General features: G+C 40.3%; 1 protein-coding gene across 1 annotated transcript; it reads right to left on the minus strand.

The window, feature by feature from the left end:
* Positions 1 to 8,083: 8,083 nt before the first annotated feature.
* Positions 8,084 to 9,111, minus strand: LOC116570899 (olfactory receptor 1L6-like). The gene has a single exon (XM_032308517.1). It carries the CDS (start codon positions 9,014 to 9,016, stop codon positions 8,084 to 8,086), a length of 933 nt encoding a protein of 310 aa, XP_032164408.1. The 5' UTR covers positions 9,017 to 9,111.
* Positions 9,112 to 13,076: the final 3,965 nt, after the last annotated feature.

Consider the following 13,076-nt stretch of genomic DNA (forward strand, 5'->3'; position numbering starts at 1 on the left):
GGCTCTCTGCTTAGCAGGGAGCCTGCTTCCCCCTCTCCCTCTGCCTGCCTCTCTGCCTACTTGTGCTCTCTCTCTGTCAAATAAATAAATAAATAAATAAATAAAATCTTTTAAAAAAAGAGGAGGTGATGCATATAAATATATTCCAGCATTCCTATGCCTCCATGCTCCCTCTACAGTACACCAAGGGAGTCTCAGCTTAATGTATGCTAACATCGAGTCTGGGTTTCAGTTAATCATCTGAGAATACTGTTAGAGTCATTTTCAGCTACTTGAGCTACCACAAGAAATTCAGAATTTCTGGTTTGTACACCAACATCAATACATGTAGCTGAATTCAAAATCATTTTCCTTCTTCCCTTATCTAATACATGTTAGAAGCCATTCCTACAAATATTCTCTATTTTTCTGCTTAAGTAATAGGCAACATCTTGCTCTTTCATTGTAGATGGCATCTCTCAGAGCAGATAGGTAATTCTTCTATAGGTTCTGCCATGATTTGAGTTTGATTATGGGTCTGGAGAGAAGGAGTGGTGGTGAAAGTTGATCTTGAAAAGAATCAGCATTCCCCTGTAAGAAGACTGCCTCCAGAGGAATTATTCCAGCCTGTTATGACAAGGGGCAGATAACTTCCCCAGAGAGAGGAGAAAGGACCACATATAAGTGGCAAAGGAGACTCAGACATCTGGGGCTTCCAAGTACTCCGATTCATTACCATCTACCAAAATTTCCCATTCCAATTTTCAGGAAATTATTCTTTCACAAGAAATACCCTGATTTTAATGTGAAAGACAAGGCTGTAAATTTGATTTGCATTGTTTTGTTTGTTTGTTTATTTTTGTGTGTGTTTCTTTTAATTTAAATTTCATTAATCAACATATGGTGCAATATTGGTTTCTGAAGTAGACTTTAGTGACTCATCACTTACATACAATAGCCAGTGCTCATGACAAGTGCTCTCTTTAATCCCTATCACCCATCCAGCCTGTTGATTTGCACTGTAATTCAGTCACCTACTGGGTAAGATTCTGGGTTTGCTTTTTATTAATCTTGATCCTGTGACAGTAGAAAGAACAGATTTTTTTTTTCAGGGAAATCATCAGATATTTTAGCTTTCTACTTATGTCTTGAGCTTGAAATATAAAATGTTGAGCTTGTCATATTCTTTCTCAAAATTCTCTGCTATATTCTGAAGCAGGTAGTCCACTCACTCTTTTTATACTCTTTCTTTCTATTATAACATTCTATTGCTAAGGCTGCTTGGCCTCCCAAATGATTTTAACAATGTCACTAACGGATTCCCTGAGTAAATTGTGTCCCATTTTCCACTAGCAAGGAGGTCATTACTAGCTCCAGATCTAAATAGATTGGAGAACCAATTCCAGATTCTTTTATTTAAGTTTCTGTTTCTTTGGAGCCATCTTTGGTACTAAAAATTCCATCAACCCATTGGGAAAACATGCTACTCAATGTTCCTGATATAAGAAATAATATAGAATTTGGGGCTTACAGAATTGTTGAAAAAATGAGAGGGACATAGGTCAGAGAAGCTTTTGCCAGAAGTAAAAGAAACTGGCACTGAAGATCATGGCCAGAAGCACCTGTTAAAAGTAAACTGAGACCTATGAGTGAAATCATATGGTATTTGTTTTTTTCTGACCGACTTATTTCACTTAGCATTATACTGTTTAGCTTCATCCATGTCGTTACAAATGACAAGATTTCATTCTTCATGATGGCTGAGTAATATTCCATTGTGTGCACACGTGCCCGTGTGTGTGTGGGGGGGATGGGGGTGTGTGTGTAAACCACTGCTTCTTTATCCATTTTTATCCATTCATTAGTTGATGGACATTTGGGCTGTTTCTATAATTTGACTGTTATAGATAATGCTGCTATAAATATCAGGGTGTATGTATCCCTTTGCATTAGTATTTTCATCCTCTTTGGATAAATAGCTAGGAGTACAATTGCTGGATCATAGGATTCTTCTCTTTTTAGCTTTTTGAGGAATCTATGTACTGAATTCCAGAGTGGCTTAACCTGTGTTATTAACTGGAATTTAAATAAAAACTTAAAAAAATAAAAATAGGTGGACACATTAAAATTGTAAATTTATTTGAGCAAAAATCCATTCAAATTTAGGCAGCATACCATCTAGTAGCTAGAAAGCAGTTCTGAGGAGAGATGAAAGACTTTTACAAGCAGAAGGGAATGGGAACCAGAAGTTATACTAGACAAAAGGGTAAAACTCATGTTACATTATGTGTCAATTGTATTTCAAAAAAGGAAAGAAAAGAAGAAAAAAAGTGGGTCGGTTATTTCAAAGGCTTTCCTTTAGGGGATGGTAGGGGTCTTTCTGTTGTATTACCTAATTAGTGCTGATCAGGTGATTCCTGGTTGGTGTAAGATTCCATTTCTGGGAAAGCCAAAATCGTAATTAAGTTAAACCCCAATTTGGTGACGACGCTTAGAATAAATGACTCCACATTGGGCCTGTTGTTTTGCTTTTGACATTCCAAAGCAGATGGTTCTCAAAGGCTTGTCTGGATGATGCCTTAACTTTTGAGAATCTCTGATAAGTTCCCACCGAGTGTCTTCATCTGCATGTGCAAGGCAGGTGGTTTTATGACTTTGTTCAGGAACTATTATAAATTCTTAGTGTGTCCAAACATTTAGCTGCATCTGTCTCCAGGGAATAGTGTCTTCCACCTCACTGCTGTGTTCCAAATATCATACAAGCTCCTTTATTGGCAAACTTTATCCCAGAACATAGAGAGGAAGGAATTCTGGGAAATGTAGTTCCAGCGTGGTGGTAAAGTTGCTAACACTCAATCCAACACACTATGTAAATGAATGAAATGGTTGAAATTAAAATAACAGGAAGTTTTATTACTACACAAAGTCAGTAGGATACAATAATTTGCTGTAAAATATATATCACTTCTTTATTTCATGGAAATAAATTTTTATGACAGTGATATGTATTTCAGTATTTCATTTTCTTCAGAAATGGTCACTCAGTTTGACATTCTTGTAACATTGAAGGTCTTTAGTGGATTAAAGTACTGTATAAAATTTTGAAATGGGACAAGATGGCAGGGAAGTAGGGGGAGACAGACACCTTTTCAACCTCTACCCTAAAGTGAGCTGATTACCTACTAAAGAAATCCGATCACCAATGAAATCAGACTGAGATCAGAATTTTACACATCTGGATCACCACAGGGGCAGAAGACACCAGTGGGCAGGTAAAGCGGAGTGGGAACGTCGGACTGATATCAGAAGATACACAAAAAGGGGAGGGAGCCACCAGAGGCGACCGTTTGGAAAGTAATACCCCTAATACAAGAGTGCCCTGCGTCTGGGGACCAGCATTAACTTGGAGACTGGTTGAAAGCACTCAAAAAGAGCAAAGGATCGCAGGGTGGGGGTGGGTGGGGAAACTGTGGGAATCAGGACGGCTAGGGACAGGGGCTTAAGTCCCGAGACCCAGGACAGCCTCCCCTGGCACTGAGCCAGCGAGAGTGCAGTGGAGAAACCAGGTCTTGGTCCCTGAGCCACCAGTGCGCTGAGAACACATGGGGTCTGGCTCCTGTGAGGGGCTGGGAGCCTCGCCAGATGGCAGAACTCTGAGCCCTGCTACAGATCCTGAGACCCGCGCACCCTCACCCTCCCTAGAGAGGTGAACGAAGGCCCAAGCTGGTGCTCTTGGACCTGCGCCCTGCTCTCAGAGCCTGAGATGCTTGAGCGACCCACAGCCTCCCCTGAGAGAGGTGCGCGCAAGCCCGTCGCCCTTAGACCCAGAAAGACCAGGCACTCCCAGCCCGGGCCAGTGGGAAAATCTCAGTGTGCAATCACTGCTTGGAACTTGGAACCTCTCTGGCGGTCTGGAGCTGCCCAGACAGCTGCCGCTGCTTTGGTTTTGGGTACAAGCAGAAGGTCCTGCACCCCCAGTGACTGCAACTCAGAACCTGATCTGCCAGCGGCCAAGGGGGAATTTATATGGATTCTGCAACACCCACAGGGGACCAGACTGAGGCTTCTCTCTGAGAAGGAGGTCTGGGTGCAGTTTGCTTTCCTCTAAACCTACAAAAACCATCAAAAGCGGTCAAGGTGAGAGAAAAAAAAAAAAGTGAACAAACATAAAAACCTCCAGAGAACAAAAGCCTGAAAAAAACCGATTTCCTCAGAGCCCACCCCCTTTAGGGGGGACGGGAGGACTTACCTCAGGGAACATCATTGACTGAAAACACACGTGGCAGGCCCCTCCCCCAGAAAACCAACCAGGAAAGAAAAAGGAAAAGAAAAAAGCATGATACGCTCTAGTTCCATCCATGTTGTCGCAAATGGCAAGATTTCATTTCTTTTGATGGCTGCATAGTATTCCATTGTGTATATATACCACATCTTCTTGATCCATTCATCTGTTGATGGACATCTAGGTTCTTTCCACAGTTTGGCTATTGTGGACATTGCTGCTATAAACATTCGGGTGCACGTGCCCCTTTGGATCACTACGTTTGTATCTTTAGGGTAAATACCCAATAGTGCAATTGCTGGGTCATAGGGCAGTTCTATTTTCAACATTTTGAGGAACCTCCATGCTGTTTTCCAGAGTGGCTGCACCAGCTTGCATTCCCACCAACAGTGTAGGAGGGTTCCCCTTTCTCCGCATCCTCGCCAGCATCTGTCATTTCCTGACTTGTTGATTTTAGCCATTCTGACTGGTGTGAGGTGATATCTCATTGTGGTTTTGATTTGTATTTCCCTGATGCCGAGTGATATGGAGCACTTTTTCATGTGTCTGTTGGCCATCTGGATGTCTTCTTTGCAGAAATGTCTGTTCATGTCCTCTGCCCATTTCTTGATTGGATTATTTGTTCTTTGGGTGTTGAGTTTGCTAAGTTCTTTATAGATTCTGGACACTAGTCCTTTATCTGGTATGTCATTTGCAAATATCTTCTCCCATTCTGTCAGTTGTCTTTTGATTTTGTTAACTGTTTCCTTTGCTGTGCAAAAGCTTTTGATCTTGATGAAATCCCAGTAGTTCATTTTTGCCCTTGCTTCCCTTGCCTTTAGCGTATCATGCTTAGCGAAATAAGTCAAGCAGAGAAAGACAACTATCATATGATCTCCCTGATATGAGGAAGTGGTGATGCAACATGGGGGCTTAAATGGGTAGGAGAAGAATCAATGAAGCAAGATGGGATTGGGAGGGAGACAAACCATAAGTGACTCTTAATCTCACAAAACAAACTGAGGGTTGCTGGGGGGAGGGGGTTTGGGAGAAGGGGGTGGGATTATGGACATTGGGGAGGGTATGTGCTTTGGTGAGTGCTGTGAAGTGTGTAAACCTGGTGATTCACAGACCTGTACCCCTGGGGATAAAAATATATGTTTATAAAAAATAAAAAATTAAACACACACACACACACACACACACAAAAGAAAATAAACTCTTGTCAGGGGATTAAAAAAAAAAAGAAAAAAGAAAAAAGACTACAAAAGAACAACCACCACTACTTCATAGGACAACTTTTATTTTTAACTCGTTCCCACTATTCTGGTTCATTTTTTAAATATAGACAATTTTTTAACATATTTGCCATCACAGTGAGATGTCCAGTACATAAATTCCATAATAACCTTCTAACCTGAACTTTTTGATACATACACCTGTGTTTTCCTTTTGCATTTCTATTTTTTTAAATTTATTTTTTATTTATTATCAGCATAACAGTATTCATTATTTTTGCACCACACCCAATGCTCCCTGCAATCCGTGCCCTCTATAATACCCACCACCTGGTACCCCAACCTCCCACCCTCCGCCCCTTCAAAACCCTCAGATTTTTTTTCAGAGTCCATAGTCTCTCATGGTTCACCTCCCCTTCCAATTTACCCTAACTCCCTTCTCCTCTCTATCTCCCCATGTCCTCCATGATATTTGTTATGCTCCACAAATAAGTGAAACCATATAATAATTGACTCTCTCTGCTTGACTTATTTCACTCAGCATAATCTCTTCCAGTCCCGTCCATGTTGCTACAAAAGTTGGGTATTCATCCTTTCTGATGGAGGCATAATACTCCATAGTGTATATGGACCACATCTTCCTTATCCATTCGTCCATTGAAGGGCATCTTGGTTCTTTCCACAGTTTGGTGACCGTGGCCATTGCTGCTATAAACATTGGGGTACAGATGGCCCTTCTTTTCACGACATCTGTATCTTTGGGGTAAATACCCAGGAGTGCAATTGCAGGATCATAGGGAAGCTCTATTTTTAATTTCCTGAGGAATCTCCACACTGTTCTCCAAAGTGGTTGCACCAACTTAAATTCCCACCAACAGTGTAAGAGGGTACCCCTTTCTCCACATCCTCTCCAACACATGTTGTTTCCTCTTTTGCTAATTTTGACCATTCTAACTGGTGTAAGGTGGTATCTCAATGTGGTTTTAATTTGAATCTCCCTGATGGCTAGTGATGATGAACATTTTTTCATGTGTCTGATAGCCATTTGTATGTCTTGATTGGAGAAGTGTCTGTTCATATCTTCTGCCCATTTTTTGATATGACTATCTGTTTTGTGTGTGTTGAGTTAAAGTCCTTCGATACTATCTGCTCATCTGCTCACTTTCAGAAGGGTGGTGAGATAGTTTATGGAAGTGCCTCTGATTCTGGCAGAGACAGTCCTCCAGCTGTCATTGAGATGCTTAGGCCTAACCTGGGGGACAGATCTGTAACACTTTCACCACACCTATTTCATGGTCTCTTTTTTCAAAAAAGTATTTTATTTATTTGAGAGAGAGAGATCATGTAAGAGCACATGCAGGCAGAAGGAAAGGGAGAAGCAGACTGCCCGCTGAGCATGGAGCCCAGTGTGGGACTCAATCCTGGGACTCTCAGATCATGACCTGAGCTGAAGGCAGGTGCTTAACCAACTGAGCCACCCAGGCCCCCCTCATTGTCTCTCATTATTTAGAATTCCCTTTAGCGTGAACTTCAGGGAGATCATTTGTTGACAATCAGTTGTGGTTCCAAGTGGTAGGAGTCATATCTAGACCACAGTATTTAGATGTCCGTGCAAAATCTTCAAGAGGTTTCCACAGCTTCTGAGAGAGTGATGATTAATGTTTACAATGGTGTATGCTCCATCAGCTTTGGTCTCTGAGTGTTTAAAATGAGCTGCACTCTATGCTTTTCAATGATGAACATACAGTGTCAATATGATAAATCTTTGGTTTCAGGTCCAACGATTTTGATGTTGTTTGTTTCCTCAATACAACCTAGCTTATCCTGACTGTCACACATTCCTTTTTCCTAGGGTCAAAAGGGCATTTCAGTGAGGCACATGCCCATGTGGACAAAGACAGAATTAAGAGGGAAGGGGAAAGGACTCAAGTGCTGAGAATTCACAATTTGGTGTTGGCGGGGGGAGTGGGGACATTATATCTGCTTTGAAGATTCTCCATCTTTCCAGCCTTATGCTCTCTGTTCTCAAACTGAACAAGCCTCCCAGGCCTTCCCACTGTCCCTCAAACACATCCCAATGTTTATTCCTTCTTCCTCTTTGTGTAGGTCCCACTGTTTGGAATACTCTGCCCATTTCCTGCTGTATTGAACTTTTGTCTGTCAAAATCAATCTATCCTTAAGGACAATCGTAGGTCATTATTCCAACAAGGTCTTTCCCAATTCTCTACCAAATTCATGTAGCTTTTTCTCAAAACCAACAGGGCTTTGTACTTTCTTGAGTACTAGCCAAAATCTAGCCCATAGAAGAGGTATTTGGAGATAGCTTTGTTCCACTTCAAAATAGCTTTATTTATATACATGACAGAAGCAGCGTTCCTGAAATGTGGATTCCTAGCAGTACTTGGTCTGGGATTGCACATGTAACTGGTCAAGGTCATTGATAGAACAAAGTGCCCTAACTTCTATGTCAGGGTTCTTATTGTTTTTCAACACTACCTGCTATGACCTGTTTGGGTCCCATGGGAAACATGAGTAGGAGGGAAAGATAGTGTGATTATCTCTTAGGTCATCTCGCAATTAACATGTTCCATCTATTTGTCCTTTTTACAAGTGAATTCTGTCCCTTAATTTCCTCAAACCCCTCTTCATATCTTTGTTCCTCAGGCTATAGATAAAGGGGTTCAGCATGGGTGTCACTACTGTGTACATGACTGTGGCTACCCGGTCCTTCACCACTGAGTACATGGACAGGGGCCTAAAGTAGACGTAGATGATACTCCCATAGAGCAAGGCCACGACAGTGAGGTGGGAGCCACAGGTGGAGAAGGCCTTCCACTTGCCAGCAGCAGAGGGAATTCTGAGCACAGTGATGATGATTCGCAGGTAGGAGAAGAGGATGCACAGGAAGGGGGTAGCGACGACAGCCAGGGTCTCGGTCATGACCGCTATCTGGCTGGAGGATGTGTCAGAGCAGGATAGCTTTATCACAGGCTGGGTATCACAAAAAAAGTGCTTGATGACATGGGAGGCACAGAAGGACAGGCGGGACACGAGTAGAATCCAGAGCAGGGCGTGCAAGAGGGAGATGGTGCAAGAAGCCAGCAGCATGAGGTGGCAACGCCGTGGGTTCATGACCACATCATAATGGAAGGGGTTGCAGATGGCTACCAGCCGGTCTATGGCCATAGAGGCCAACAGGTAGCTGTCAGTGTTCCCACAGGCCACAAAGAAGTACATCTGGACCAGGCAGCCCACGAAGGAGATAGCCTTGGTCTCTGATAGTAAATTTGCTAACATCTTGGGCATAATGGCTGTTGTGAAACAGATATCCATGAAGGACAGGTTGCTGAGGAAAAAGTACATAGGGGTATAGAGTCGGGAGTCAGAATGTTTGGCCAGGATGATGAGTATGTTGCCCATGCCAGTGACCAGGTACATGATGAAGAAGATGGCAAAGAGTGGTTTCTGTAGCTGAGGGTTGGAAGAGATGCCCAGGAGGATAAAGCCTGAGTTGCTGCTGTAGTTCTTTGTCTCCATGTCTGTGCCTTCGTGGACAGGGTGTAGAGAAGCAGTTGGAGAGATGTGAAGTGAGATTTCATCAAGTCACCTTCCTCCCTGATCTCCAGCCTATGAAAAAAATACCCCTGCTTTGTTAGAATTTTAAAGAGCATTTACTTTAAGAAACTACTGGGAAGACAGAATAAAATCCAACACGGAAAAAATAAAGAAAATTCTAATCTGTTTTCTCAATAAGAAGCTAAAGGTTTATCCCAAGTGTCTTAGGAACTTCTCCATAGCCTGATATGTGTGAGTTCTCTCAATTCTCTTTTTAAATATTCTTCTTAGGTTGTTTCTTGACCAGATGCTTATTCTCTTTTTTCCCCGCCCTCCATGTTCCAGGGAAGAAGCTATTGGGTTTTGCCTGGAGTCAGGATACTTTCATTGAAGGTGTATCCATGAATTGTGTCCTCTCCCAAGGATTCTGTCCTACTCTAGAGCAGAGGTGGTGGCTGTGGTAATGGGAATAGGATAAAAGTGAGCATCAGTGACATCGGTGCTCCTTGGTATCCACAGAAATTAGATGAGCTTTGCCTAACTCTTCATAGCATAACCTGCTTCATGCTTCATGTTTATTTAAGCAATTTCTTTTCTTTCTTTCTTTCTTTTTTTTTTGCTAAAATGCTGTGGATACAGACGGCTTTGCTTCAGGGCTGCCAGTCAAAATAGGAATACTTCCGTGAAGAGCCTACATTACTGTGTTTAATTTTGAAAGTATATATTTTTCTGATTAAACAACTATGAGATCCTCATTCTCAACATTCAAATATCATTGGAATAGAAAGCTTTCAACACAAGACCCTTCCTTACCAATATCATGGATAAGAAACACACCTTAAAAGTTATGGTTCATGCCCAATTGCATGGAGCACTGGGTGTGGTGCAAAAATAATGAATACTGTTATGCTGAAAATAAAAAATAAATTAAAAACAAAAGAATTCTAAAAAAAGAAAAAAAAATACATGGTCTTTAAAGCTCAAGATAATAGAGCCACAGAATGTTTTAGAATCAATTTACTCATTTTATTCAATAATTATTTTGTGCCTACTATGTGCAAGTTACTGTCTATAGTTTGGTACATGCTCAAATTCTATGCATGTATGTTTCACATTCACTTTTAAAATAAACTTACATTTGTTTTGCAAAAAAAAAAAGTTATGGTCATTTTGGGAGGTGTTAGAGGTCTTAACTAACCCTACTGTGGTATCATTTACGAATTTGTTTGTGTATCAAGTCCTCATGTTGTACACCTTAAACTTACACAATATTACATGTCCATTACACCTCAGTAAAGCTGAAGAGAGAAGTCAGTTTTCTCAATTAATAACATCCAGTGTGACTGTAATATACCCAAGGGGATTTTTTAATGGGAGTTGACAAGGTCATTGTAAAACTCATCTAGAAGAGGAAATGGTTACAGAATGGCAAGATAATTTTTGAAAAAATTAGAATAACAGCAGAGAAGTTTTCAAACCAAAACTCAAAGCATGTAATGATGAAACACAGTAAGATAATGTTACACACAGAGAAAAACAGAAGAGGGGTCAACTTTAAGTACTCTATGTACTTGTACTTGGATATGTATATAGATCTTGAACTATGTGCTACTTCAATAATATGTTTATTTCATAATGATGAAAAATGGATGATATACTATATAAGATACGTGATATTATGGTAATTGTATCTTTGGAAGAGAAGGCTAGATTTCTATCTAACACACATAGAAATAAATCCCATATGAATGAACAAACTAAAAGGAAAAATATCCAAACTGTAAAGTAAGTATTAGCCAGAAAGCAGTATATATTTAGTGGTCTTAGAACAGGGATAGCATTTCAATGAAGAAAAAATGTAGAGGCTTAATGACAAAATACTGTACTCAAAAATATGAAAATTATACCAAAAGAGATAATATGTAAAGCTAAACTTTACAGTGATCACTCAAAAAAAAAATCTTCAACACATTTACCAAAACCATGGAGAAAATGTCCAGCTTCTTTAGTAACCAGAAAACACACATTTGACTGAAATACAATTTTCACCCTTTGGATGGTCAGTGCAGTTTCTTTTACAACATACATTTAGAGAAAGAGCCTGACATGTACCAATAAAGAGAGGGTAATCACTATACCATTTCTGGTAATCTTTATCAGAATTGAATACACATTTATTTATTGAATAATTACCCTCACAGAAATCTACTCTGTAGAGAGAGTAGTACATGTGTAGCACAAAGATGTGTACACCTTTTTTTCTTAGCATTGCTTTAATGCCAAACAAAACAATATAAACAAAAAAACACTCCCCAGAGAAACATCCTAAGTACCCAAAACAGACGAATTATTAGAGCAATTTATAGTGCATTCTCTTTACTCAAAGACTAAATAATATAAAGAAATAATATGGCTCATGTCAGCCAACATTTATTAGTATATGTCATGTGGTGCTTGGCATGTCTTTTTTCTTTCTTTATTTTTTTAAAATTTAAAGTCAGCTGACATATAGTACATCATTAGCTTCAGATGTTGTGTTCAGCAACTCATCAGCTGCCTATGTGCTTATCATACCATGTGCCTTATGTTACACAGAAACACACTAAGCATGTATTTTTTCATTTTATTTTCTCTAAATCCTAAGAGATAGGCATTATTATTATCCCTATTTAACAGATAAAAAATAGAATTGAACAAAGTTAAGTGACCAGATCCCATAGTTAGTAAGTGGTAGAGCAGGAATTCTTCTCTTTTCTTCCAATTTATTTTATTTATTTTTGAAAGAGAGAGAGTACGGGCACATGCTGACACAGGTGAGGGGCCAGAGGAAGAGATGCCCAGGAGGATAAAGAGAGAATCTCACGCATATACTCCCTGGCTGATGTCAGGCTTGATCCCGACACTGATATCATGACCTGAGCTGAAATCAAGGATCAGATGCCTCACCAGCTGAGCCACCAGGTGCCCCACAAAGCTGGGATTTTAATTCAGGCAATCTGATGGCAGAGGAGAAGCCATTTATTGTTACGCTATATTACCAAGGTTACACTACTGTCCATGATATTTTGTTAAAAGCAGGTTGAGGAACGATATGTATAGAATAATCCCTTTTTTGTGAAGCAAAATTCTTTCTTTATGTGTTGTGTTTGTCATGGCTTGTGTGTTTACTTATGTGTGGCTTCCTTCTGAAGTGAGATTGAAGGCATACAGTGAGGAGTTCCTTCCATGTTTCACTTTTTATTTTATTGTTCATATTTGAAAATATTGGACATCTATTTCTTTATATTAATTGTACATCCAAAACTGAAAGTTCCCTATACCTCCAGTTTTCAGAGAGCTAGAGTTGTGTGCATATTTCAAAGTTTTTTTTTTTCTCTGCATAGATCTAGGCAAATGCTATATACAATAATGTGGTCCGTGTGTCCATGATGCTTTTTTCCCCACAGTTGGTGTTACAGAGGATATTTGTGTGTGTGTGTGTGTGTGTGTGTGTGTGTGTGTGTGTGTTGCACTCATGAGACAGTTTCTCTGGTATCGAATGCATCCTGAGATGTGGAAGGCTGAGTTGGAGTGTATGAACTTTGAATGTTTTAATAAACACTCCCAATCTAAAACACATACACCTTTCATCCCACTGTTGGGCAGGGTATTCATTTGACTCTCTGGACTTTTTCTCCATCTCCTTCACCATGTCTTTCAGCCTCACTGCTAGCACGTTGTTTTCCCTGGTAGTGAATGGCCGTCTGATACTCTTTGGGCTTGCACCTGGAATTCCCCAGATCTAGGCAGTATTTCTCAGGGGCAGTAGTTACCCCCATCCCACTGAGCTGATAAAATTGTGTATTTCCTTATGCCTTGGGCAAGTCACTTGTCTCCCTAGAGCTGTCAGTAAGATGTGCTGGTGCTACTTTCTGTCCTGCTACTCCTGTCATCTGGACGCTCTAATGCCCCTTAATATATGCATATACCTGTGATACCATCACATTAAGTTGCATTAAATATGTGCAGTTTTTTTGTTTATCAATTATACCTTAATAAGGGT

The sequence above is a fragment of the Mustela erminea genome, chromosome 12, assembly GCF_009829155.1.
Source record: "Mustela erminea isolate mMusErm1 chromosome 12, mMusErm1.Pri, whole genome shotgun sequence".
NCBI classification, from domain to species: domain Eukaryota; kingdom Metazoa; phylum Chordata; class Mammalia; order Carnivora; family Mustelidae; genus Mustela; species Mustela erminea.